This window comes from Stylophora pistillata, chromosome 5 (genome assembly GCF_964205215.1).
Source record: "Stylophora pistillata chromosome 5, jaStyPist1.2, whole genome shotgun sequence".
Classification (NCBI taxonomy): Eukaryota; Metazoa; Cnidaria; class Anthozoa; order Scleractinia; family Pocilloporidae; genus Stylophora; species Stylophora pistillata.
In genome coordinates this window covers 39261618-39289388 of record NC_142523.1, presented here as the reverse complement: position 1 = coordinate 39289388, position 27771 = coordinate 39261618, and the positions used below count along the sequence as shown (strand labels likewise).

Below are 27771 nucleotides of genomic sequence, written 5' to 3'. Positions count from 1 at the left end.
TGCGTTTTAAACTCAGTGACCTGAGAGACGTAGGCGGTGAAGGGAGTAAGCGGTAGCAGAGCGAAATACGTCTGTTTAAGGTCTGCGATGGATACACACCGAATGGAAACTTTCTTCTTGGTTTTACTTTCTATTTTTGCCTTCCACGTAACCTCGGGTTTGCTGGATCCTTCCCGTATTGGTGTAGAACTTCAAAAGTTTGCCAGGGACGCGCTTGGAGTAGAAGATATGCAGGTGGGTGAAATTTCCGTTTTCTTTTTCATCGTCAGCAATGCACTTTGTGACCTTAATAAAGTCTCTGCGACCCAGAGTTCGAGTCTTTTCCTTCAAACGTTTTTGTCTGAGATCCCAATTTTTTTCCTTGCCACTCTTTCAGCTTTAAATTCACATGATGTGGTGCAGTATAGCTAACTAATTTTTCAAATGCGCATCATGTATATATTAACACTAGCCAAACCAAGAAGAGTTTCAAATTTCTTTAGTTTAGTCAAATTTTCTTGAACTTGAGGGCTGGTCAATATGGTATCTAGGAATATTACCATTTCAGAGATTAAAGCCAAGTTTTGTAATGAACGTTTAATGTTGTGATTTTTTAATGCATTCATGTTCATTAGCCGGAATTGCAGAGTCACTACTGATTAATTATGTTCCTGTTTTCCTATTAACTAGTTCACGTCACCCAATCTATAAATATTCCTTTCTCAGCAGGCAGTGATGCAGAGCTACTCGATTACTTACGTGAAAAAAGCTAAACAAAAGTCTAAAATTTTTTCATTTATTTTTTTATTCCTTTGCATTGTTCCTTTTGGATGTATAAGATAGATTACTAGTAATACACTTTGCGGTCCTTTTCTCTGTCTTACAGAAATATCTCGATGGTCTTCAGTATCATAAAAGGACGATACAAGGAGCGGACATTACCCCTGACCTGGCCGTTAAACTTTCCGATAAGTTCAAAGTAAGGTTTCAAGTTGCCAAACGTCTCAAAAAAGCTGTAGAGGAGTCGTATGCCAGGACGGAATCTGCTCAGGTATCTCCACAGAAAGAATGCTGCAAGGTGGACAAATCGACTTTGAAATACGATGTACGATTCCGTTCCAAGGTGGACCTAGACAATGTCTGTTTGAAAATATCTGGCAGCGCCCATCCAAATCCGCGTTATTTAGATGAGGGTGTCGTAAACGAAATGAAAGATATCTCAAGAACTTATCCCTTTATCAAGTGGCAATACTTTGGGTCAGAACAAGGAGTCATGACCAATTTCCCAGTGTATGATGATAAAGACGCTTGCAATAGATATGACCCTCGTTTCAGACCATTTTACGTGGAAACTGCAACACCAGAAGCTAAAGATGTGGTGCTCGTGATCGACACAAGTGGATCTATGGACACAACAAAATTAAACGGCGCTATTCAAGCTGCTAACACAGTGTTAGATACTATGAATCCCAAGGACCAGGTGGGTGGTTCCTCGTCCCAAGGTTTCGGCTGATGCATTTGCTTGAGCTATCAATATAATTGCTCGTTACCGGCAAGGCCGTTAAGAATCAAGGCAAGGGAAAGATATAAATACCTCTAGTGACGTCATCTCGTTTGACTACTTCTTGGTGCTACCATTCCACTTTAATGGATATCTTATATAAGTTCGTCCGGTGTCATCTTTCTTTTAACTTGGTTCTAGTCGATATGTAGATATTATAACTCATTGCTAAGTTCTACCCACCATAAGCAAACTACGAGGCTTATATGGATAAACTTACTAAATAAATATTGTTTACAGACTCGAGCATTTTCTTCCGTTTGTCAGATTTAGTTCTTCACAGAGTAGGCACCATTTTAAGGCTGCAATGTTCAAAAAGCTCGGACAGTTGATCTTGGTCAGTCATTCCATACGGCAAATGCTCATTGAAAAAACAAAAACTTTTTTACTTATACACATTTTAACTGTGCCTTCAGCTGGCTGGACAGGTTTAAGCTCTAAAAAAGAAATTACGCTCGATGCCATTTTGCTCTTAAATACGAAACCACTGTATCATCAAACGAAAGATACCGTAATGATATCGGGTTGAGCGGAATACCACTATGAATTCTTAGTCTGCAGCACTACATACAAAGAAGATTATATTACATTCCAGGGTTCAGAGGAAAACGTTTATTTGACAGGTATACCACAATCCCGTTTTCTTTTAAATTGTTGATTTCAGATTGGAATTGTTTCATTCAACGATGGCGTTTCAACACCAGGAGAACTTGGAATAAGAAGCCCTTGCTATAGTGTTAGGTTGGCCCAGGCGATCCCTACAAATATCGGAGAGATGAAAGACTACGTTCGCAACCTGATACCGCACGGTAGGTACCTCGACACTTCACTGAAAATTTATGATATTGGTCCGTATGTTTCAAATATATTAGGAAATATATTAGCCTATGATATTTGTTCATGGTAACGATCACAAGTATTTGCGGTAACTACACTGCGGTCTCTTCTGTTCCTGATCACTTATGCTTATATCGAAGTTTACTACCTTTGATGTTTAAAATATTTTCTGCATTCTGACATCTGTTCCAAGCTTATATGATCTTGCGCCAATATCTCACAGAAAAAAAAACACGATATATCAACTAAAAAGACTCGTTTATATTCATTACAACTCATTACAACGGATGGTGGGACAAACATGCAGAGGTTTGTCAACTGGCTGCTCGAACAACATCTTTGGCTGGGTAACCAGCTACCGTCAGTAATGGAATAGCCCTACAATTCTCCCTACTCTTTCCTAACGCTCGAGAAAGAGATGAAAGTTGAGTCTTACACCAACCTACCATCAAGTGGGCTTTCCATGGGGTCTGCTCAAGAAATTTCATCCTTGAACATTTCTCGTTTTTTATCTATGCAGGGAATTTTTTTCGTATTTTATAACTAGCTGTGTTTAAATTCATTGTTTTCAGGTTCCACCAATTACAAACTAGCCTTTGAAAAAGCATTCAGTCTGCTTAAGAACTCAATTTCTGGGGAAGAGAGAAAAGGGAAGAAAAGAGTCATCTTATTCATGACGGATGGCGCTCCAGCTGATCCAGTAAAAGATATTTTTCAAACCATAAGGGATGAAAACTTTGCGCTTAACAACTCTGTTGTAATCCTGACTTATGGATTTGGAGACGCCGATTCTGCGATTCTTGAGGACATAGCGAATCAAAACACACCAAAGTATGGAATACCAGCCAACGTTTCTGTTGGTGATATCACAGTAAGTTTTGATGTGAACCACAATGATGAATATTTAGTTTAAGGAAGATAAAAACAGAGGTTACATCAAATCTTGCTACAAAACATTTTTTACCATCTTAGGACAGGCGAGAGGGTCGTGCAAACATAAGGCAAGAGGGTTTTGTTTGTTTGTTCTCGTCGTGTGTTCACAAATGAATCACTGAATTAAAAAACTATTGCAAAATTATTCTGATTCTTAGCCTGGAAGATATAAATTCGTGCAAGACATAAACAACCTGAGAGGTGAAATGGCTACGTACTACAATTTGTTTTCGCTGGGGACCCAGTTCGATCCAGTTGTTTCTGTTCCGTACATTGATGCCTTTGGAACAGGTAACTATGAGCTCTTTCAGTGTTCGATTTTATAAATTTATCTTCATTCCTTTCCGTTGTCCTTTGATGATATCAAATAAATTTTTTTGGTCATTCTCTATCTTTTACAGGACTTTTGATGTCGATTACCCTGCCCTGTTTTCATTACGGGAAATTTATTGGCGTCACAGGCACCGACATCAATATTGAAGACTTGTTGTCAGACATAACTTTTTTCAATCAAGACCAGAGTACCTATGCGTTCATGATCGCTAATTCGGGGAGGACCCTCATTCATCCTCTCCTCCCAGCGCCCACTCATGCTTACGGGGAGCCTGTTTATTTGGACATCAGGACCTTGGAACCAGAGAAAGAGTTCGAGGAAGTCTTTGAATCAATACAAAAGTAAATATAGTTGTTTCAATCATTCGTATTCATCGTTCATTCTATAGCAAAGTTCTCAACATCAAAATTAGTCTCGTAGTCTCTCTGTAACCAATTTCAAGACTAAGTATATAATTCCTAGAACACGGTTTAGATGTAGATATTTCCAATTAAAGGTGCTTTCCATTAACGGCTTCAAGTCATGGAGATTTTCTCTACTCGGTTTCTTCCTAACGAATTGAAGAAGGTTCCACTGTTAATACGAAAATATGATTAATCTGATGAGACTCTGGTGTTATTTAGTTTGACGCGCACTATCTGCTCTTTCAGGAGAATTGCAGGTTACAAAACATTTGTTGCAAAGCGATTTTTGCCACGAGGTGGAACAGAGAAGGAAGGAGTGACAATGCAGGAAGTTAATGCTACATATTTCTGGACGCCAATCGAGGACATCGACTTCTCCCTCGGCGTCGTTGTGCCAGTATCCCATTCAAAGGATGAGTTAACTTCGCCATCACTTTCAAATGGTGAGTTTTCTAGACTTAGCCCTCGGTTTGCAATTAAAGTCCTCCCTATTTGAGGAGGATTTTCAAATTAGGCTCAGCCTAGATTTTGAAGAGCTACGAATGAACTCTGTATTTCCACGACTTGGAAGGTAACTTGCAGGCAAGCTGGTAAACATTAAGAAAGGTTATAAAGGATATCGATGTCTTTCATATTTACCTACTTCATGATAGGAAGGATATAAATCGGATTTAGTCGTGGATATCTCCGAAGAGGTTCTTCGTTTTCCACGTCTTCGGGTCGATTTGGAATTTTAGATGGTAAGACTGTTTCAAGGTTTCACCGCTCATTTTTAACCTTATCTGCCGGTGACATAGAAATGATGATAAGTATATCAATTGACTAAATCTTGTTGCTGTTTCTTTAGGATACAAGTTTGACTACCACCGAATAGACCTATATAATCCTGGAAAACTATGTTCTCATTTTGGAACAAATGCGACAAAAGGTAAACGAGGCCATTTTCATCCGATTGTTACTAATCTTAACCATTTGTGATTTGTTTCCTCGGAAACCAATAATAGCTTAAATGATGTATCCACGTTTTTTCCAAATAATGCAAAGACTTTTCAAGTTATGATAACCATTCCCAGTTACCTTGACCATATACAAAGCGGCATTACTAACCCTCCGGCTAGCTGCATAATCCCAAATGTACTTAAAAAACTGCTCTTTCTTAATGGTCCCACCTTTGAACATCATGCTCTTTGTCTTTGATAGACACAACAGTGGTTAAGTTTGCTCCAGGGGCGTTCAAGGACCCATACAACTACATTGGCATGGATGAAACAAAAGCTGATGTTGAGTTATTAAATGCTTACATGAAAGATGACACTGGAAAAGTGGCCAACCCTGGCCTGAAAAATGATATCAGGGGCACAGTGAGAGCAACGTCGAAAGTGGAAGACCTGTGGCTGCGTGAAAAAACTGACCTCACGCAGTATTTGGTTTGGCGATACTTTGGAACATCAAATGGAATCTTTAGGTTCACTCCAGGCACCACTGAAAACAAACTTTACGACCCTAGGCAAAGACCCTGGTTAGTAAGACGATGTTTGCAGTTTTTAAATGGAGTAAAAACTTTTTTTTCGAACACCTGTTAAATCGCCTCCCTTTCAGTCATTTTTTATCCTCTGATGCTAAAGAGTTTTTATCTTGAGTGATTGGGAAGAAAATCGAAGGACTGATTTATCATCTCTTTAGGTATCTTACCGCCTTGGCTCACACCGGATTAATTGCTCTTACAACTCCGTATTTGGATATCGGAGGAGCCGGAGTAGTGATAACCGCTGGCCGTTCTTTGCACCGCGGAGAGTCGAGTCACGTTCACAAAAGCAATGATGAAGTGTTTGGAGTTATGGGGGCTGACTTTCCCCTCACGTATTTCCATAGGTACATAACTATTACATATTCGATATACACTCGTTACTATGATGAAGAGCCTTATAGAATTTACAGAAGCTATCTTAAACACGAGACATTTCGTTTCTATTTTCTTATAGGCACCGTGCCGAGCTAGTACTCAGTCGATATCAACTCGTTATTATCCTGAAAAACTTTATAGTATTTAATGAAGATAGAGACTTTTTTTTTTCTTTTTTGTTAACGAAATACTAGCTTTAACGTCAGGGAAACTACAAAGTTTAAATGTGGTAATATGGAAAATCCAAAAATTTGAAGGCTAATGCAAATTTAAAAGGTTGATAAGAAAGCACACAGGTAGACAAGGAAAAGACTGACACGAATTGCAAACTGTTAATTTTTTTTCGAAATTTCTAAGATGTAAAACTGTTACACAATCATTTGCATAGCCCAGAAAGAATGCAGCGTATGACTATTCTGAAAATACTGTTGGAAAGAAGAACTCAGCAGAGAGAACATGGTGTCTCACGAAAACAACAAACATTTTTATGGAGCATTCCCCAATGCTATTTCATAACGAAAGTCTGCATGAAATACCTCACTATATTTTCCCTAACGAGTATCTGCATAACCTACCTCACTATATTTATATCTTATATTTTACAGGTTGCTAACTGATGTGTATCCAAAATGTAAGGAGACCAAATCGTACTCTTGTTTCGTAATGGACAGCGCTGGCTTTCTTATCATGCACGAGGATTTCTTACTTTCCTCAGCCACAGCGTCAGATGTACAATATGTACATATTACAGAGAAAGAAAAGAACATCGCCGAAGACCTTATCAAGAAAGATTATTTGATAAAAAAGCAGTGCCGCCATCTGGATGAGATTCAGAAACAAAGCTTTTATGAAGTTAATGAAGATAAAATGCAAAAAAATGGTGGAGTAGATACTCTAACAAGTGACGCAAGATGCTCGAAATACCAACTAAGACAAATCAAAGGAACCAATGCTTACTTAGGTATGTCATACTTTTAAGAGTTCTGTTGGGACCGAGTTCTTAGTCTGTCGGTTCGTTTTTCCATCCTCCTCTGTTTGTTTGGTTGTCTCCTGCTGCTTTTTGTATCGGTTAGAATAACTTTACAGTCTTAGTCTTTTTAATTCACAGGAGTTGCTGTTAGAGACTCATTTTGTCCTCAAGAGGCATGTTCCTGTTCTTCAGATAATGTTTGCTTTCTTCTCAACCCTACGTGTGAGTGCCCTTGTACATCACCCCTGGAGTTTCATTACTGTCGCAACCTTTTTCCCAACAGCAGGTAAGTTGCTCTAGTCACCTTAAAGTAGTTTGACAGCTATATTCGGTTTTAAAAAGATCTAACACTGCTGAAGTACTCAACACCATGAAGATGATACGACGACATCTAAGATTAACAGGTAAATTTGATGCAAGCCTTGTCAATCACGAGAAACGCTTGCTTCAGAGCTGAATTCAAAAACTCAAGAGTACAGTCTTTATAAGTGTGTTACACTAATACAACAGAAAATGTTTAAGCCACTGTTCAAACCTGCCATGCATTTCTTTTCACGTAGCGTATTCATTTCTATCTTTAGCCTACCAATCTGCCCACCTTCATTACCAAGTGCTAAACCAACAAGTGATCCCACCCCTCCTTTTTCTTGCGATTCTGGATCTGGATTAGAGAAGTGCTTCATTCCTCACTGTGGTAAGAGGAACACTTCACAAGAGTGCGACGGCGTAGTGGGATGCTACTGGTGCGAACACGACAAGGATGATATACTATTGAATAAACCGTACTGCGCTGGTGCTGACGTTTGCTTCAGAGGAAAGGAAGGTTAGCTGATATCTTCTTGCTCAACTGATAAAGGAAGGTTAGCTGCTATCTTCTTGCTCAACTGATAAAGGAAGGTTAGCTGCTATCTTCTTGCTCAACTGATAAAGGAAGGTTAGCTGCTATCTTCTTGCTCAACTGATAAAGGAAGGTTAGCTGCTATCTTCTTGCTCAACTGATAAAATCATGAATAAAGGCTGATAGTTTCGAAAGAAACTGTTTGGGGCTGCGTCGGTAGGAGTAACGAAATAATTTGGATATATCAACAAAGTTGAAATGGTAAATTGGCCACCGTAATGATTACAAAAGCTGACGTTTCGAGCGTTAGCCCTTCGTCGGAGCGAATAGAGGAATTGTGGGTTGTGTGTGCTTTTAAAGGCAGAAAATGGAGCTACGTTATTGGTGGGTGCATGGCAACGAGAAAAACATGAATAAATTAGTGGAATGAAAAGCGTTCATTGATCCCTGTGGGATTTAGACTGCCGGTTTGAAAGATGAGCTTTTGTTCAAGATTTTTACGGCTTTCCGTGCCACCTAAGTGCAAGGAAAGACCGCAGATTGCCATATGTTGCTTAGAATGATTGGGTAAATTAAAATGTCTAGCGACTGGTTTCGATGTGTCCTTGTCATTCCTTTCCACGTCTCGAAGGTGTTCTCGGAATCGGTCACCTAGTCTTCTGCCTGTTTCGCCGATGTATATCTTTTTGCAATAAGTGCAAGTTATGCAATAGATTACATTAGCGGAGGTGCACGTGAAGTGATCGGTGATCTTAATGGATCGTTTAGGTCCCGATATTTTATCAGTGTTGTGAATGAAAGGACACGTTTTGCATCGTGCACGAGCGCATTTAAAAGTGCCTGGTTGGTCATTAGTCTGAAAAGAACTTCTGACCAAAACATTGCCTAAGTTTTTGTCGCGTTTGAATGAAATGAGCGGAGGCTGCGAAAAGATAGTGCCTGTCTCTGGATCGTTTTGAAGTAATTTGAAGTTTTTAAGAATGATGGATTTAACTGAGTGGTTGTGAGGGTGAAACGTGAGAGTGAATGAAATGCGGTCGGAATCTTCCTTATGCGACGTTTGTAGTGCTGAATGTCGATCAATAAGTTGAGCGCGGTGGTAACCCGCTTGAACGACGGAAACAGGGTAACCACGTTCATCGAAGAACTGGCACATTGACTCTGATTTGTGGTGAAAATCAGAGTCATTACTACATAAACGACGAAGTCTTAGAAACTGAGAAAAAGGAATGGAATTCTTAACGTGAGATGGATGAGAAGACGAATATAACAAGTAATTATGCGAGTCTGTAGGTTTGTAATACACACTAGTGCATAAACCGTTACCTTCAATTGAAACTTTGACGTCTAAGAAGGATAAAGAATTGTCAGAAATTTCCCAAGTATATTTCAGAGCCGGGTGAAAAGAATTGACTGCAGTTATGAATTGAGTGAGCTCCTCTCTGGTAGAGGAGGTAGCGCCGATACAGTCGTCGATGTAGCGACCGTAGAGTTCAGGTTTGGACCCGTTGTATTGGCTGAAAAATTGGTGTTCGACAAAACCTACAAAAAGATTCGCATAGCTAGGTCCCATTTTGGTGCCCATGGCTACACCATTGGTTTGTTTGAAGAAGTTGTTTCCGAATGAAAAACAATTGAGTGTGAGCACTAGTTCGGCTAAGCGTAGTAGTGTTTCAGATTTAGGTTCCTTAACAGTACGTTGATCAAAAAAATGTTTAAGGGCCAGAAGGCCTTCGCCATTAGGAATGACAGTGTAAAGAGACGTAATGTCCATGGTGAAAAGGAGTTTGTTTTGGCCGAAGAAATTAAAGTCTTGAAAAATTTGAAGAGCGTGTTGGCTGTCTTTAATATATGATGGTAAAGTTTTGACGATGGGAGCCATAATTTTGTCTAAATAGCTGGAGATAAGTTCGGTAGGGCAACTGCAAGCCGAGACAATGGGCCGACCCGGGTTGTTAGGTTTGTGAATTTTAGGTAAAAAGTAAATGACATGATAAAATCATGTCAGCACTCCTTGGGTTTGGCTCCAACGTCTGCCCTTTAGCTAGCTGCTGCTGACTTCACCTTTTATAGGAGTTAGGGAAATTTAGTTGCAATCAATTTTGTATGTTCCTTTTACCTCTGATTGTGTTCGATTGTGTGTCGAAACTGCATGCAGCGTTACTTGTGTCACTTTAAGTAGTTAAACCTAGATTTTTACCTTACAGAAAAGGAAATATTTCATGTTTGCTCTCTAGCATGCTAATAATCGACAAATTGTTCTTAGTAAGCGTCTTTAGGTTTTTTTTCAATGCCATTTCTTTACAGTTGAACCAAGAATATGTCCAACTGATGCTCAAGGAAACAGCATAAAACTGAGCAGTAATGGTTCGTCGTTGCCGTCTGGAGCTATTGCTGCGATCGTCATAGGATGCTTGGCTGCTGTAGTAGCAATTATAGTTCCTTTCCTGGTGAGGACTCAACATATATTCCAATACATTTAGATTAGTAATGATGACCTGTAAGATGCATCCATTGCATTTTTTTTTAATATTTTATAAATTATGTTTTCTTTATGTTTGGGGCTTCTCTCCTTTATAAAATTTAGTACTCATTCCCCTTCGTTGTCGGAACGTAGGTCGAAATTTCCAGGAGGGTCTACTATTCTTTTATCAAAACAGTTAGCTCAATTATTAGCCTCTCCCCGAAAATAGAACTCACGTTATTGATGGATGGCTGCTGTGAAATTTATTTTTACTTTTCTATTTATAACAATTTCGCAACTTAGCTTCTTTCTCCATTACCTTTGTTTTTCCAGTTGATAAGACATTTTCGTAACCGTAGTCAACCTCCCATCAGAAAGGACACCAGTGCATCCACGGAACAAATCATGGATCCTGAAAACCCTGAGGGTACCTATTTCGATAATAGAAATCGTCCACCAGCACCTATTCCTCCGAAACCCGAGCCGCAACTTTCCGACTCCGAAGGATATTACGAAGACCCTGACGAATTAAGGCGATCCCGTGAAGCTTCAGTTAGTTCCATTCCGTGGCCAGCACCTTATGAAGAAATACGGATCCGGGGAAGTGATAAACCTCCTACACCAGAAAGGAAATTAAGCACTATCATAGCTTCAGGTCTTTCTCGAACTACAAGCCTCCCTCCTTCTACTAATGACGGAAGAAGGAAGTCTGTTGGAGATCATTCCATAGCCCCAACGAAGCACCACTCTGTGACCCGCCCCACTGGACCAATAAAAATGTATTCTATCGAAAGTCGTCTGCCAGAAGGTGATGATGGACGACGAACGTTGGTCGGTATCACCGAGCCCTCAGTGGACCTGATTAGGAACACATCTGGGCCAAGGTCCATGGGACCAATACGAATGAATTCCATTGGGAGCGAACCTCCTGAACTTCCGAAAAAGAGGCGTCCATCTGTTGTGCCCTCACCACTGTCCATCTCCGAGAAAAGTCTATCAACGGATGATAAATCACAGACTGTTTCTCCTTTTGTTAACGACAATCAAGAGCGTCACTATGGAAACATATCTCAAACCCTGCCTGAACAAAATGACTCATTGGCGACCAGCGCGTCGTTGTCTACTGATGAATCAGCAAAGCAAAATGTGTTGGGTAGGCCAACTCCTTTACATCGTGACAGTGGCGATTCTATTTCCCTTGATCCTCATGGTTACATAGAACTTATTAGCGAGAACGCGGCCGTATAGGACATTTGAAGACGTATCAGAGGTGAAGAAACTCTTTGTACTTGCAGCTCACTGCACTGAGAAAATAGAGAACTATAATGCGTGATAGAAGAGTACTTGTAATTGCATTTTTAGATTCGTTACTTTGTCCTTCGGACGATAAAACATGACGAAGTAGAAGTATACTGGTATAGGCGAATTGCGTTTATAAGGTCATCGTCTTTTAAATTGTGCCAAGCGCAATAAGATTAATGTATTTTCATAAGCTTTTGTATTAGAACACGTGGAACAAGGGGAAGAGATAAATAATTAGCAGGGTTCACGGTGATAACAGCTTTTAAAGACTGATGCGGTTATTTACACGGTCATTATCATTGTAACTTATAACAGTAGATGTTGAACGGTATATTGCGAGAGAATCTCATTTTTGAAATCTAAACGGATCCTTCAGTAATCAAGGATGTTATAGCTATGAAATAAATAGATCATATAAAATATAAATAAACGATCGAGAACTTTGACATCATTCTATGTTATTATTCAGTAGTTTACGGCGCCTGTATGGTCATAACCGCAGGGTCTGGGTCCGAGTCACTCGGACCCAGACCCTGCGGTCCGAGTTTATTCACGTCGCGTAGGTGTACGAGGGGTTTAAAGGGTATAGAGGTTAATATATTCATATGGCATAGGTGTACAAGGGGTTTTTAGGGCCAATTATTCACGTTGCGTAGGTTTACGAGAGGTTTTTAAGGATACGGGTTTATGATTTCAAAAGAAACGGAACAAAGAGATCCAAGATGGCGTCGGAAACAAAGGAAACAAAAGAATCCAAGATGGCGTCGGAAACAAAGGGAACAAAAGAGTCCAAGATGGCGGAGGGATTAAGTAAAAAGTGAATGGACCCTATATTACGCGTTTGGGTATCGCGGGTTAGTCGCCTAACCGAATATTACTAGAAGCAAAAGAGGTATTTATAAGAATCCCAAAAGGTTATCGTACTCATATGGTACCGTTTATAAGCAATACACTCACAAAAAATGTGGTAACAAAAAATGTGTTTATTATCACATCTATATAAAAGGTGTAAATTAAGCTAAATCAAATTGTATTGCAATTAATATAGTGTCAATCATTGCTCGTCATCAAAACTACTGTACTCAGCGCTGTAACCAGAAGAAGATCCGATAAATTATTTGACGAGACGGTCAGAGAAGTCAACGCATGGCCAAATCCAATAGGAGGTCATACCTAAGTTGAAAGCGGTGTAGACGGTGTCAAATAAGAGCAGTGTTTTCGTATAATTTTTTTCTTACATTCAAAATTCAAGAGAGAGAGATGATTTCAACCGATCTCGGTCTCAGCTACATGAACGAAATATTGGAAAGCATTGCTAGTTTTGCAGACGCCGACACATTAGAGCGAATTATAAAGAGAGGAGAATTGTACTACCAAGATCCACAAGGACCTTGTTCGGACTACGAAACGGGTGAACTAGTTGAAAAGAGGAACCAGATATTTAAAGCCGTGTTGGAATATACAAAACTAGTATACGCGCGCGAAGTTTCAGAAGCAAAGGATGGCCATGAATAGGGTCGATAGACAACATTACATTGTGGACAATCCAAAAGTAGCCGTTGTGGAGATAGAAAGCATCTTGGATATTATTTCGCATGCGGATGAGGATTCTTTGAGGAGAATGATGCGGCATGCTCGAGCATATATGAAACCTCATAATTTCCATAAAGTGATTAGAGAATCCAAGGAGACATATCCAAACGAACAATTTAAAAATGATGAAACATATCAATTACACAGGAACGAAATCATGAAGTCCATTTATAATTACGTGGAACACATATTTGACAGTCACGAATGGGATGAAGAGGCAGAACTTTCAGACTAAATATCATTTTTTTTTCTTGCGGACACGTGAATTTTCAGACAAAGAGGGCTGAATGCCGTGAACTGGTCATACCTTGATGACAAATATGGTCGAAATATAGACACTCACACACAACCACACCCCTAACACGCACCCTAAGCCCAATTCCCTAACCCACCTATTCCTTTATCAAAATCAAAATAAAAACCCTAACATAACAAACAATGGAAACAATAAAACGCAAGATGGTGACTCGTACTTCCAATGGTAAAAGTGATTTCAAGATGTCACTAGCATTCGTATCGTGTAAAAAAAAAAAAAAAATTCGAGAATAAAAGAGGTTTGTTTCCGCCTAAACCCTATGATGGGATGTGAATAATTCATCCCACTCCAATAAAATGAAAATAGTTCGGATGGTGATCACATGAGTATTCAAAATTCTCTGAAAGTGATCAATGGTCCGTTCGAAGGGTAAACATGCAATAGCTTTTTTCTTAATAAAAATGTTTACTTTAGTTCAAATCTCAATTAAAAATAAACTGTAACGCGCGAGTGTGATCACTAGCAGTGACGAAGGTGTTTTAAATTCTATACAAAAAGTGGTGTATCTCACTGAAACTCATCCCTACATAGAAGTCGAAGAGAAGATAAATACAATCAAACCGTTCTTGGTTACTCCGTTTAAACACAAAATAAAAGTGGTAAAAGAGAGGCAACATAGCCAGTACCTATATACAAGCACGTTTTACACAAAACCTCGACATCTATATGTGATAAGGCGAGTGGAAGATTTACAAGGAGCATAATCCAAAGACTTATTTAGCTCATATGATATGGACTTGCTTTACATGTGACGAAACAAGACTAAAACGTAGAAACATTGCCACGGTCGCGTAGCGACCGTATTCCGGACGCGCGCAGGAAAGAGGAAGAGAAGGAAAGAGTGTAGATCACTGTAATAAAATGTTTTAAACTGTCACATTTGTTAGTGGTAATGTCTTACGGCGAGTGTATACGTGTCCCAAGAACTGAGTAAAGTTGAGGAATAAAATGATTAGAACGAGTGAATAAATGTGAAGAATAGATTATAGTACTTGAAGAAAGAAGGGAAGGAGGAATGAGGAGGAGGAATGAGGAGGAGGAAAGAGGAGGAATAAGGAGAAGGAAAGAGGAGGAGGAGGAAAGAGGAGGAATGAGGAGGGGTAGGAGGAAAGAGGAGGAATGAGGAGGGGTAGGAGGAAAGAGGAGGAATGGGGAGGAAAGAGGAGGAGGAGGAAAGAGGAGGAATGAGGAGGAGTATTGTATTGTATTGTATTGTAATCTTTATTTAGACACGATCAATTCATCAGCCTATAAAAATACATATCACATACGCTAAGATATTTAAAATTAAAACTACATACTATAACACTAAAGCTGTTTTCCGTGAATGCCGTGCGTTAGACTTAAAAAATGTCATTGATCTTACGTTTAAATAACCCCAGAGACTCTGTGTTCCTTATACCGCTTGGTAAACTGTTCCATAATGTGGCGCCATTGTAGCTAAAGCTTTTTCTGTAATAATTAGTGCGCGGTAGTGGAACATTAAGCTTATTTTCAGAGTCCCTGAGGTCATAAGCAGAGTCACGCCACGTAAACTTTGAATATAGATACCTTGGAGCTAGTGGGAAAGATGAGGAAAGAGGAGGAATAGGGAGGAAAGAGGAGGAGGAGAAAAGAGGAGGAATGAGGAGGAAAGAGGAGGAGGAGGAAAGAGGAGGAATGAGGAGGAGTAGGAGGAAAGAGGAGGAAAGAGGAGGAATGGGGAGGAAAGAGGAGGAGGAGGAAAGAGGAGGAATGAGGAGGAAAGAGGAGGAGGAGGAAAGAGGAGGAATGAGGAGGAGTAGGAGGAAAGAGGAGGAAAGAGGAGGAATGGGGAGGAAAGAGCAGGAGGAGGAAAGAGGAGGAATGAGGAGGAATGAGGAGGAAAAGAGGAGGAATGGGGAGGAATGAGGAGGAATGGGGAGGAATGGGGAGGAATGAGGAGGAGGAGGATATAGCGTTGCAGTTGTGTCTTCGGTTGCAGTTATGTCCTCACAATTAATAACCAATAGAATGTGGTTTTTTTTTTCCAATCAAAAGGCGTTGTAAACGTGTCTCTTGCTTGTCACTTCCCAACTAGGGGAGGGATGCAATGCAAAAATATTAATTGTAAGAAGATCGCTAAGATTTCCGCGCTAGAAGGTTAAGAATTTCACGGGATATCCTTGTTTCATGAGCTATCCTTAGTGTCGTTTGGGACACTTCGGATTGGTGAAAGATTAAGATTCTGGTTGCGTTTTTAAGTGCGAATTATTGGCGAAATTTTCTTCGATACGTTGGAAAGCTTAGGAAGACGAGAATTTGACATTGCCTCGTGGATTCGATTCCCTTGTTAGTTTGGAGTGCGTTGGTGATCGAAGTTGTGCTTTTCTATCGGACCTAGTACGGTAAGGTAAGGTTTCGGTTGCACTTCATGCTAGTATTTTTGTTAAATTTAAATATTACAACCATTCTTCAAAGATCGCGTTCAAGTCTCGGTTAATACTGTCAGATGTAAACCGATAAAGCGTTCGAGTAACTACTAACCTGGATTCACTGAATCCTTCTGTGTCGAGGGATGATTTTTTTTTTATTATTATTATTTTGTTTGGGACATGCAAAACTAGATGATACATGATTAAAAATCGAGACAGATCTCCGTGTTTCAATGACCGAAAATTTGTGATTTTCTTCCAGCCTCATTATAATTTTTATTATGTTACATGTAGCAATCTCATAGTGTCTACATTGATGGTTATTATGGAGACAATTGAAGACATGTATTCATTGTAATTGTATGGGACTACGCAAAAATTCAACCTCTGGTATGGTTGATGTCAAACATCATATATCTTGGAAAGTTAACTCACAAACTGTTGACACGTATGATGAAGATCTGGTATCTTTTATAAAGGATAGGGTGCTCTCTCCCATGCTCTCCAGCAAGAAACAGTTGGGTTACAATGCATTAAATCATTCTCTTTGCTCGCCCAGAAGAGGACAGATTTGCAGCAAAATTACTCTTCACTTAATAATAATTATGTACTTTTTGATTGAAATCAGTGGCTGACGTAAGCCACTTTCTTTCTTTTGATCTATTTAAAATAGAGCCCTTTGAACTAAATCAGAAGGAATATGATAATAATATGCATGTTATATGTTACCACACTTTACATACTTTTTCAACTATGTGTTTTCAATATTGAAACGAAATAAATACTAACTCATGCACAATTGAATACTTAATTCAGTAGAGACTATTGCCAATTATTAGCAATTATTGCTCCTACATGTGTTAGCAAGAACTTGGTCTTGTTGGCTTTCACTGTGAGCCTTTGGTGATCCATATCATTAGGGGAGACACTCGCTGCAACTATCTTTGCAAAGAAAATACTAATCTTTTCACCCTTACTTAATTTCATACATACAGGCATGGATGACAACCAGCAGCAAAGCAAAGTAAACAAAAGTGCCAATGAGGTGGTAAGCTCCATTGTAAACATTTTCTTGGAAAATTATGCACTAGTTATAAAAAGGTAAATGTTGTGATTAATTTTTGTCCTTGGTATAAGCATAATTTTCCTTTGGTTTTGTTAATGATATGAATGAAAATGCATTTTGTGTAAAGAAAGATAAAATGTAGCTCCTAGAGTGTATGTTATGATGAGATGATGTGTCACCATCAATTTGGCCTCAGCTATTAAAAGTAAAATAATTAAACTAAGTATGAAACTGAACCACAGCATACCTATACTAAACCCTCATTTTAATTGTATCAATATTATTATTTTTCTGGTGTTCACCCAATAGATTCAATCCACTGACAGACAAATATGGCACCTGTACATTTTACCATTACTCTTAGGCTAATTGGCACATGTAGAAAGCAATATTTCTCAAAACAACAACATATGCAAGGTTTAAATTTTTCAGACCTGAACTGCTTGTTTTTATGAGTGGTTCCAGGATTTTCTTGCACAAAGAGGTCTGGTTGAGTGTAGCAGTCACCATATTTTTCAGTATGATGGTTTCACAGTAACTGTCGTATGAAGTAATGTACCCTTCTCCAATATTAATTTTGCAAACTTGTCACTGACAAAGAGCTAGTTCATGATTAGACACTGTTCATTTCATTGATTGCCATGCTCTACATTTATCGTTGAAGTATCACCATTTTTATCTGTGTATAAGTCGACTCTTTATGACGGAAATATTAGCCCAAAAAATCACTCTCGTCTTTTACACAGATCATAGATAAAGACCTGACCCAAGCAATCCATTAAATTAGCATAACAATTGCCTGAAGTCCATTAGGAAAACCAGGTTCACAAAACAAGTTCTAATTGTGTTCAAGTTTTGTCAGTTTTCATTGCATTCTCCATCGATGAAAAAGTTTGAAATAATAAATTTTATGTGGCTTAAACGGAAACCTAGTGGGGCTGATTTCTATTGTATCTTCTGATTTGTAGAGCAGACAATTTTCCTTACAGCTTCAGTGCTAAATTCTCATTTTCAGCGAATGACTACATTAACTTAGTGACCTGGCAAATGCTGTTTTCTTGTGCGGTCTTGTTTGTTACGTGCGTGGACCATCTATGTTAAATATTGTGTAGTTTCCAAGATGGCCGTGTTTTCATCAAGCAATCCTTTGAAGCTCTTCGGTGTTCCTTTAGTCTACTAAATCTCTTTTCAAAAGGTTATTTAAATGCACGAAGATCTCATTTTCAAAACGATTTACAAAAGATGGTGAATTACTTCTCCAGTAAATCAAAGTGGTTGCATATGCTTAAATCATGAATCATGGGGATGTAAACAAGTGCTACTAAACTTCACAGCACATGGTTACATTTTGCTCTGCAGTTTTTTTTAATTCACGGTGTTTTCAATACATTCTCCGAACTAAGAGATCAACCATATGGGAAATTTCTTTCGGTCTGAATTTTTCTTTACTAGAAATAATGAAAAATCTGATTTTCAACCTTGAAAATGGGGGTCAACTTATACATGGATAAATATGGTAATTATCTCCTTTGCTATCAGTAATTGCATTAAAGATTCTGTGTTAGAAATCACAGCACCGTATCCCAAAATCTAATGTTGTCCTCAGCACAATTTCATTTTTTGAGCAAGGCAAAGCTAAAAATCAATCAAGGGCCACACAGACATCACAGAGACAACATTGCTATGTATAATGTTTATGTACTCAGATAGGTAAAAGCTACTCTATTCATTAATTCGATGTCAATACTCTCCCTCATAGTAAAGTAAGTAAAGTCTGTTTACGAGCCTAGTGGCCCATTAGGCCGGAGCTTAACTCCGGTTTCTGTAGCGTGAAGCTACTAGGAGTATTTCTACCTCCCCCTGGATGGGATGTTAGTCCATTGCAGGGTTACTCCCAGCATTAAATTGCCGGTACCCATTTATACACCTGGGTGAAGAGAGGCACTGTGAGAGTAAAGTGTCTTGCCTAAGAACACAACACAATGTCCCGGCCGAGGCTCGAAACCGGACCACTTGATCCAGAGTCGAGCACACTAACCATGAGGCCACCGTGTCTCCACATACTCTCTCTCATAGTAGCTATAATTTTTAGCCAACTTGGGAAATAGCCACCAAAATGGACCTTTTTGGACATCCAAACTTTTAAATTTCAAGGGGAAGGTTCCCCAGACTTTGCCTTCCAAGTGGGGATAAATGGCTGCCACACTGTCATTTTGGTCCCTCCTAGCTGCTCAAATGTTGTCCCTCCTTTCCACAATCTTACCAAAGCCTCCATATGTGTAGTAATAAAAACATTGAAGTGAAGAGTGCTATCTCAGGAAGAGATGATGATCATGCACACTTTTAATAGAGTCATCCTAGCAGATGTTTGGCAAGGTATTGCATTCTTTGCTCTAAATCTAGTTTACATAGACCTGGGAAAAAAGAATGGGGTGTAGCAGTCATTCAGGTTGGTTAATTGCTCCAAGCTCTAGTTTTATACCACTGCTCATTTGGTTATCTTTCATGCCAATACTCTTTCTGGTTATTTGGGTTTTCTTGGAAACTCAGGCTCTTGCCATTGAGAAGAAGCATGATATGTGTTTACAAAATTAAAAGCAAAGAAAAGTTAAAAAAAATTGGAGATTAACAGGATGGTATCAAAGACTGGTATAATTTTTTTTTTGCAGGGGGTTGTTATTTATTTTTGAATCAGAGTTTTAGCCTAAGTATGTCTAATTTTCTACACTTGTCGTTTAGTCTTGTGATTTCTTACTTTAAGAAGTAACTAAAGGTAAAATTGTTTGAATTTTTTTTTTACAGCCAATTGAGTCTGTAAATGGAAAGTAAACACAAAATAATGATGGTAAGGAACAAATTGCTTGCACTATAAATTATTGAAAGTAGTCTGCACTCTCCATATTTGTTATTTTTAATTGACATGCTTTGCACAGGTGTTGTGTAATAACTGTGAATAAGACAGTGCAGCAAATTAGCTCGTGCTGCAGCATCCCATATCCAATAAATTCAATAGAAGACCCTTCGGTCATTTCACGCCATATTGGATCTTGATACGTCCTTGAAAGAAAAGTTGCTTGAGACATATTTTTATCGTAAACATTTATGAAGCTTTCCTCTGATATATAGTTTGCTAAGATTTTAGTGAAACTACTGTAGTGTGCAAACAATTTTTTTCCCAAAGGACACCTGCAAAACTGGGAAGTAACCTTGAGCTTGTCGCATGCAATTAAGTCGTATCATATAAATCTGCCCTAAAAAAGAAACATTGGCATTACTTCTAAATGATATTGAAGTGAATGCTTTGATACACAGTGGCTTTAGCCTCTGCGTATCCTCTTATGTTTTTCTCTGAATACCTGGGAGCCGAGCAAACTGGTAACCACCCATATTCTCTCGTTCTCTTTAAATTAGGATTGTTGATCAATTTTTACCATGGCTCAAGATGGAGGACCACGTGGTGAGATAAACTAATTTCTTCTCTGCCATCCTGAGAGGGTTTCTCATACTTTCAGAATAGAACAGAATTTTGGCTAACCTAACAACTCAACAGGAAATCGTCCCTTTTAAATTGAATGTTCTAAGGGAGTTCTTGAAGTTGCTTTGAGGTTTATCGCCTATTATGACATAAAACCAGTGAACAAGGCTGTTATGAATTACACACAACTTCAGATGAGGGTGTCTGGCATAGTGAAGTACTGGTGCATTTCGTCCCTGAGAAGCAATCAAACTACTGTTTTCTCACTTATAACATTACTTAAAAATTAATAATCAGCGACTTAGGTGGCAGGCATATCAAAGAATATTGGCACGGAAAGAGGTACTCTCCCCAATAGTTCATGTGCACATTCTAGGGTGAACGTTATTGTATCTCTAGTATGAACATTGGTGGTGATATTTTTGACAAAGGCCATCACTGGACGGCCATGTTTACGGATTTTGAAGGAAGTATTAGACCACAGAGGCTCAGGGCTAAACAGCTTTGTAAAATGTCGTATATTGATGTCACTAAGTGATACATATCTTATGTTTTGAAGAGCATGTGATTAACATGGACTGGCTGGAACAAGAAATAGTTATGGAAGAGCAGCTGGAAAGAGGAAGTGAAGAACAAAGAAAAAGGGAGGAGCAAACGAAAAGAGAGAAACAAAGAAAGGGAGAAGATCGTTTTTCCGACACATACCTATATTTAAGTTATCCCTTTTAAAATTTTCAACCTATATATCTATGTCCACAGTAATTCCTCGTTTTTTCAAATATGTGAAATCATAATCTCTTTGAAAACTACTCTATCAGGGATATAAATTTAATGTATATTGTTTCTTTTTTTATTTTTAAGTGAGCTTAATGATCTTGTTCATAATAGAACAGCCATATTAGTACGTCAATGTCATCGGAAGACATTAAATATTTGGAAGAGAAACTTAAAACTTGTCCTTTGCTAACATAGATTTTTCTTTTGTGAAGCCCTACTAAGTGACTCTTGATGTCATGTTAAGTTCTCCTTCGTTTCCACAAGTAAACAGGCAGCACGTTGGAATGGGACGACAGTAGTTCATCCTAAGTCACCAAGGGCTTCTTTTGCAATAAACCCTTCAATTATTCTATTACAATGTTTTATCTGGCGGTGAATAGTACCCGTGAGCCTCTACGAAGACTTTCACTTTGCTTGTTAAGCAAAGGTAAATCAATAGTTTGCTGTCAATATATGCACATGCATCTGTGTATACAGCGACTTCTGGGAAAATTTCTCATTGCCTGAGGACATTTTTAACGCTAAGTTGACTTAAATTCCAGGGGTGTGAATAATATGCAGACCCTTTTCAACAATCACAACATCACAGTGGTGAAACATAACACCAAAACTTGCATACTGATAAATATTTTATGGGGAAGGCTACATTCTCTTTTCCAGAAAAATAATCCCCTCAAACTAAGTGATATTTGTCGAATAATCCTAAGGCTTTGTGCAGGGGATCCTACAAAGTACCGACTAAAATTATTGACTTCACCCGGGGATAGCCTTCCGACAACTACCCCCCGACCCAAAATTTTCTTACGCGAATTAAGGGTGCACTTCCAGCGATCTAACTTACAACTGCAGCATATCTGTTTATCCCTATTTCCATGTTTTGAGTGCATTCGAAAATCAAAACAATTTCACAGCTCGTACTCTGCATGTGCAATACATCCAAACTTGACATATCCATTATTAACCCCTTTTTCCATTTTTAAATGAATGTGGAAATTCTCGAAAAAAGGCAATAAATTCTGACAATTTAGCCAGCAATTAGAATATACCCTATCATGCCAAATCCAATCTTCACCCCAATTTTCCACTTTTTCGATCAACTCTAGAAACACGGGGTTAATTACAAAAATTCATCCTACAAGTGGAAAATATCATAACTTTTCCATATCCAATCTTTACCCCGATTTGTTCAATTAAGTGTAGAAAAACGGGAATCGTGACAATTCGATCGGTTAGCATCATGACTTGCCGTGTCCAATCGTTACCCCGATTTTCCATTTGTTCAACGAGTCCCGAGAAAGCCGCGATAAGTTCTGACAATTCATCACGCAAGTGGAATATAACCTTAGTTGCCATATCAAATCTTTACCCTAATTTTCCATTTTTTTTTTCGTTTATTAGAGACAAATAAGGTAAAATCTGACAATTACTCCCACATGTGGGATATGCCAAAAATGGGGTAAAATCGGACAATTCATCCTGCAAATGAAACATATTACAACTTGTTGTGTCTAATCTTTTACCCGATTTTTCATTATTTTCAGAGAATTCTAAAAAAACAGCAATTCATGTCATAAAAAGAATATATTCCAACGCACAGTGAGTGAATTATAACTCGTTACATCCCTGATGTTCCGTTTTTTCTGATAAATTCCGAAAAAACGGGGTTCATTCTGAAAACTCACCCCATAAGTAGAATACATTCTAAGTTTCCATATCCGATCTTGAACCCGCTCTTCTATTTTTATTTCAATGAACTCCAGAAAAAAAGGGGACGGTAAGTTATGAGAATTTATACCGTAAGCGGAGTATATCCTAAGTTGTCATAGCCAATCTTTACCCCAATTTTCGAATTTCTTTTTTTTTAATGAATCAATTCCGGAAAAACAGGACAAACTCTGACAATTCATGCTACAAGGGGATAATACCCGAAGTTCCCAAATGTCATCTTTGCTTCGATGTTCCATTTTTTTTTTTTAGGTGAACTCTAGAGAACAGGGGTAAATTCTTAGAATTAATACCGCAAGTGGAATATAACCTACGTTGTCATGTCAAACCTTTCCTGATTTTCCTTTTTTAATGAATTAATTTTAGAAAAACGGGGTAAACTCTGAGAATTCATGCTACAAGCGGATAATACCCGTAGTTCCCTTATGCCATCTTGCTCTGATTTTGGAATTTTTTTCAAGGAATCATAGAAAAACAGGGAAAATTCTAGTAACTCATCCTCCAAGTCGAATATATTCCATTGACTTGCCACATCTAATCTACTTTACCCCGATTTTCCATTTTTTTTCAATGAGTAGAAAAACGGAGCTCCCACTAACTCGCCGTATACAATCTTTACCCGATTTTCCATTTCTTTTTTCAACAAATTCTGGAAAAACGGAGAAAATTCTGAGGGTTCACGCTACAAGTGGATAAGACTCTAAGTTCCAATATGCCATCTCTACCCCGATTTTCCATTTCTTTTTTCAGCGCTGAATTCTACGATTAGCGCTAATCGTTAGCCCCTTAAAATAAAGCAATACACAAATAGCTTAATTATAATTAGGAGTTTTTTATAACGCCGGCCCGCTTTCAGTTATTATTAATTAATTAACTTCTATAAAAATTAAAAACTTAGACACAACGCGCTATGTAATGTACTGTTCCTCTTTAATTGCAATCATTCCCTAAAGAAGTCTTAACTGGGGTCGAAACGCGTCCGAAATAAATGAGAAGCTTACAACTACAAAAAGTGTTTCTTTGTGCGGCTCGCTAGTCTTGGTTAAATGGAAGATAGAGAAAATTCCACATTTAAAAAATGTTTGTGTTCTTAGTGAATTCTAGAAAAGCGGGATAAATTCTGAGAATTCGTCCTTCGAGTGGGATAGATCTTAGAGAGCCAAATCCAATCTTTAACCCGATTTTCCATTTTTTTTTTCAATGTACTCTAGAAAAACGGGATGAATTTTGAAAATTCGGCCCACAAGTGGCTAATACCTTTGGTTCTCATATCCCAACTTCACCCCGATTTTTCATTTAATCAGTGGATTTTAGATAAACGAGGTAAATTCTGAGCATTCATGCTACAAGTGAATAATACCCGAAGTTCCCATATGATATCTTTACCCCGATTTTCCATATTTTTCAACAAATTATAGAAAAACGGCGGGTTAAAATCTAAGAATTCATCCTCCAAATGAAATCAGATCCCAAGTTGCTTATCCAGGCTTCAACCCGATTTTCCATTTTTTTTTTTCAATGAATTCTGGAGAAACGGGATTAATTCTACGAATTCATCCGCAAGTAGGTAACACGCTAAGCTCCCATATGATGATCTTTACCCAGATTTCCATTTGATCAGCGAATTCGAGAAAAATGGGGTAAATTCTGAGCCTTCATGTTACAAGTGGATAATACCCGAAGTTCCCATACGATATCTTTCAATTTTCATTTTTTTTCAACAAATTCTAGGAAAACGGGGTAAAATCTAAGAATCCATCCTCCCGGATGAAATAGATCCCAAGTTGCTATATCCAGTCGTCAACCCGATTTTCCATTTTTTTTTTCAAAGAATTTAGGAGAAACGGGATAAATTCTGCGAATTCATCCGCAAGTGGCTAACACCCTAAGTTCCCATATGCCATATTTACCCCGATTTTCCATTTGATCACCGATCGAATTCGAGAAAAACGGGGTAAATTCTGAGCCTTCATGTTACAGGTGAATAATACCCAAAGGAGTATGAGGAAAGAGGAGGAATGAGGAGGAGTAGGAGGAAAGGGGAGGAAAGAGGAGGAAGGAGGAGTATGAGGAGCAGGAAAGAGGAGGAATGAGGAGGAGGAATGAGGAGGAGGAGGAATAGAAAATATACGATCCCACATGAACGAGATGGACAGTTCCGTTTCGTATATAAGAAAAATAAACATTTGGTTCTATATGAGCGCGCACTTTGAATTATTATAATTAATATTTTAAAGTGCGCGTTCTTTTAAAGTTTGTTAGACATAACGGAGAAGGTTGTAAACAATATGATAAAACTCGAAGTGTCGGCCTCCACAATCATTTCTTACCTGCTCACGCAGAGTGCAGACGATGACGAGTACTCAGGATCTTTCCGCGGTTCTAAGGTCGTATCGTCAAAAAATGCATGCTGTTCATGCTCGCGTAAAGTATCAGGAAAATGTGTTGAAGGAATATTAAAAACATGCTGAGAATGGAACGATGCCCAAAAGATTGAAATCGATGAAACGTTACCCTAAGATGCAAAGTCCTGAAGCTCAGAAACGTGTCAATGAAGCATACCATCAAGTAGAATGTACAGTCTTAGATCAAGCGACTCAAGAAATTGAAAAGAATCTTGCCGCACACAAAGAACAATATCAAACCTTGCTTCAACAGCGAAAAAGTGAGCGACTATTACTGGAAGGCAGGAAAGAAAAGACACCCAAGAAATCTCACCACACACGGGTGAAAACTGAATTGATTGAATTACAGAAAAAATACGATCAACTCTGTGCCAAGTTAGACACATTCTCAAAATCTAGCGAGAACAAAGATATCTTACACACGGGTGAAGAGGTGGTGTATGAGGCGGTGATAGGTTAGAGAAAGTGGTGAGACAATAATACATAAAAAGCAGAGAATCTTACATTTTTTCATTAGTATCGCTGTGACACGAAATAGCAGTCGTGTTACTTTGATAAACTTCTGATCGGATAATGCAACACCTTTGCCGCTAGTGCATTAGAGCATTCACGCGTTCGGATAACAAAGAGCGTCACGAGAAAAATTCATGCGTGAACTCAAGGGTCAATCCAAATCAATGGTTCCCTTCCACTGTGAATATGCCACCCGTGACTACAGACCCGACTCAGTCGTTCGATCTATCACAAAGGTGGTGTGAGGGATTCAAATTCAAATCACCCAGTAGCATACTTATCGTGGGACCTTCGGGATGCGGTAAAACTTGCTTCACCAAATCGTTACTGCTACAACATTTGGATGAATTGTTTGCGTCACCCCCTGCCGTCATTCACTACTGTTACGGGGCTTGGCAAGATGGATACCGTGAGATGCATCAACATGGTATAAAATTTCACGATAGTCTACCCAATGAAGAACAGTTAAAGCAATGGTTCCCTAAAGATGATGGATTACTGGTCATTGATGATCTTATGACAGAGGGAGAAGACGATAAAGAAGTGTTAGACCTTTTCACCAAACATTCTCATCATCATAACATTACTGTCCTTTACTTGTGTCAAGATATGTTTCCACCTTGCAAATATGCAAAAAGTATTTCAAGAAATGCACATTACGTGGTTGCTTTCAAAAACCCACGCGATCAATTGGGTTTCAAAAATATATTGTTACAAGCCTTTCCCATGGAATGGCAAGATATTATGCGAGTGTATTCTGAGGCAACTCAACGACCCTATGGGTATATCACCCTGGATTTACATCCTGCTAGTACGGATGCTCACCGCGTATTCAGGATTGTATTTATCTTCTCTTCGACTTCTATGTAGGAATGAGTTTCAGTGAGATACACCACTCGTCTGATTGGATGAAATCGAACTTTCTTCATCATCACTTTGGTCCCACGTATGATCATACCATTCCGACTCATAGCCACTCTTTTACACCCATTGCTAGATTTCCATTGGTCTATCATTGATTGACACACGTCATAACTCGGCAACAATTTGGACAGACAGGTCATTGACTTTGATCCGGTAATCTATGACGTGATTAAAATTTAATGCTCAGATAATCATGAGACAGTTACAACGCCTGCTGGCATTTCGTATTTTTCCCCCGTTTGTCTGCTCTATGGTTCATTTTTCCCGAGAAATGGAAATGTTCATGAGCATGGTGCTGCGTTTTTGAATACCCTTTTCGTTCGATTTTTTTTCTGATAATTTTTTTAAACGTGAGATTTAATTATTTCTCTTGGAATCATTGTCATTGAATTGCGTCGATGTATCGTTGTTATTTTCCTCACTTGCGGAATTTTGTATAGAATTTAAAACACTTTCGTCACTGCTAGTGATCACACTCGCGCGTTACAGTTTATTTTTAATTAAGATTTGAACTAAAGTAAACATTTTTATTGAGAAAAAAGCTATTGCATGTTTACCCTTCGAACGGACCATTGATCACTTTCAGAGAATTTTGAATACTCATGTGATCACCATCCGAACTATTTTCATTTTATTGGAGTGGGATGAATTATTCACATTCCATCATAGGGTTTAGGCGGAAACAAACCTCTTTTATTCTCGAATTTTTTTTTTTTTTCACACGATACGAATGCTAGTGACATCTTGAAATCACTTTTACCATTGGAAGTATGAGTCACCATCTTGCGTTTTATTGTTTCCATTGTTTGTTATGTTTGACTGTTAGGGTTTTTATTTTGATTTTGATATAGGAATAGGTGGGTTAGGGAATTGGGCTTAGGGTGTGGTTGTGTGTGAGTGTCTATATTTCGACCATATTTGTCATCAAGGTATGACCAGTTCACGGCATTCAGCCCTCTTTGTCTGAAAATTCACGTGTCCGCAAGAAAAAAAAAATGATATTTAGTCTGAAAGTTCTGCCTCTTCATCCCATTCGTGACTGTCAAATATGTGTTCCAC

General features: G+C 38.6%; 2 protein-coding genes and 1 long non-coding RNA gene across 11 annotated transcripts; all 3 read left to right on the top strand.

Moving 5' to 3' along the window:
* Positions 1 to 9: 9 nt before the first annotated feature.
* On the top strand, positions 10 to 11971 carry LOC111339782 (VWFA and cache domain-containing protein 1). Its single transcript, XM_088759909.1, has 15 exons — positions 10 to 234; positions 866 to 1459; positions 2205 to 2349; positions 2950 to 3248; positions 3469 to 3601; positions 3712 to 3985; positions 4295 to 4491; positions 4896 to 4976; positions 5249 to 5567; positions 5732 to 5920; positions 6557 to 6912; positions 7060 to 7207; positions 7503 to 7744; positions 10067 to 10209; positions 10557 to 11971. The coding sequence occupies exons 1-15, from the start codon at positions 88 to 90 to the stop codon at positions 11469 to 11471; spliced, it is 4182 nt and encodes a 1393-aa protein (XP_088616035.1). The 5' UTR covers positions 10 to 87; the 3' UTR covers positions 11472 to 11971.
* A 3378-nt stretch (positions 11972 to 15349) lies between these two features.
* LOC148731913 (uncharacterized) lies at positions 15350 to 21320 on the top strand. 9 transcript variants are annotated; one of them, XR_016001723.1, is made up of 5 exons: positions 15350 to 15800; positions 16823 to 16928; positions 19696 to 19738; positions 20305 to 20350; positions 20928 to 21320. It is a non-coding gene; the product is annotated as an uncharacterized LOC148731913 (long non-coding RNA). The 9 variants fall into 9 exon arrangements; XR_016001719.1 differs by having other exon boundaries at positions 15360 to 15800; positions 16823 to 16872; XR_016001718.1 differs by having other exon boundaries at positions 15360 to 15805; positions 16823 to 16872.
* A 4639-nt stretch (positions 21321 to 25959) lies between these two features.
* Positions 25960 to 26658, top strand: LOC148731912 (uncharacterized). The gene has a single exon (XM_088761964.1). It carries the CDS (start codon positions 25975 to 25977, stop codon positions 26656 to 26658), a length of 684 nt encoding a protein of 227 aa, XP_088618090.1. The 5' UTR covers positions 25960 to 25974.
* Positions 26659 to 27771: the final 1113 nt, after the last annotated feature.

Coding starts and splice junctions, on each gene's coding strand:
- LOC148731912 (XM_088761964.1), top strand. CDS start 25,975: ATGCCACCCGTGACTACAGACCCGACTCAGTCGTTCGATCTATCACAA.
- LOC111339782 (XM_088759909.1), top strand. CDS start 88: ATGGATACACACCGAATGGAAACTTTCTTCTTGGTTTTACTTTCTATT. Junction 235..865: donor TTGGAGTAGAAGATATGCAG/GTGGGTGAAATT, acceptor TCTGTCTTACAG/AAATATCTCGATGGTCTTCA. Junction 3,249..3,468: donor TTTCTGTTGGTGATATCACA/GTAAGTTTTGAT, acceptor TCTGATTCTTAG/CCTGGAAGATATAAATTCGT.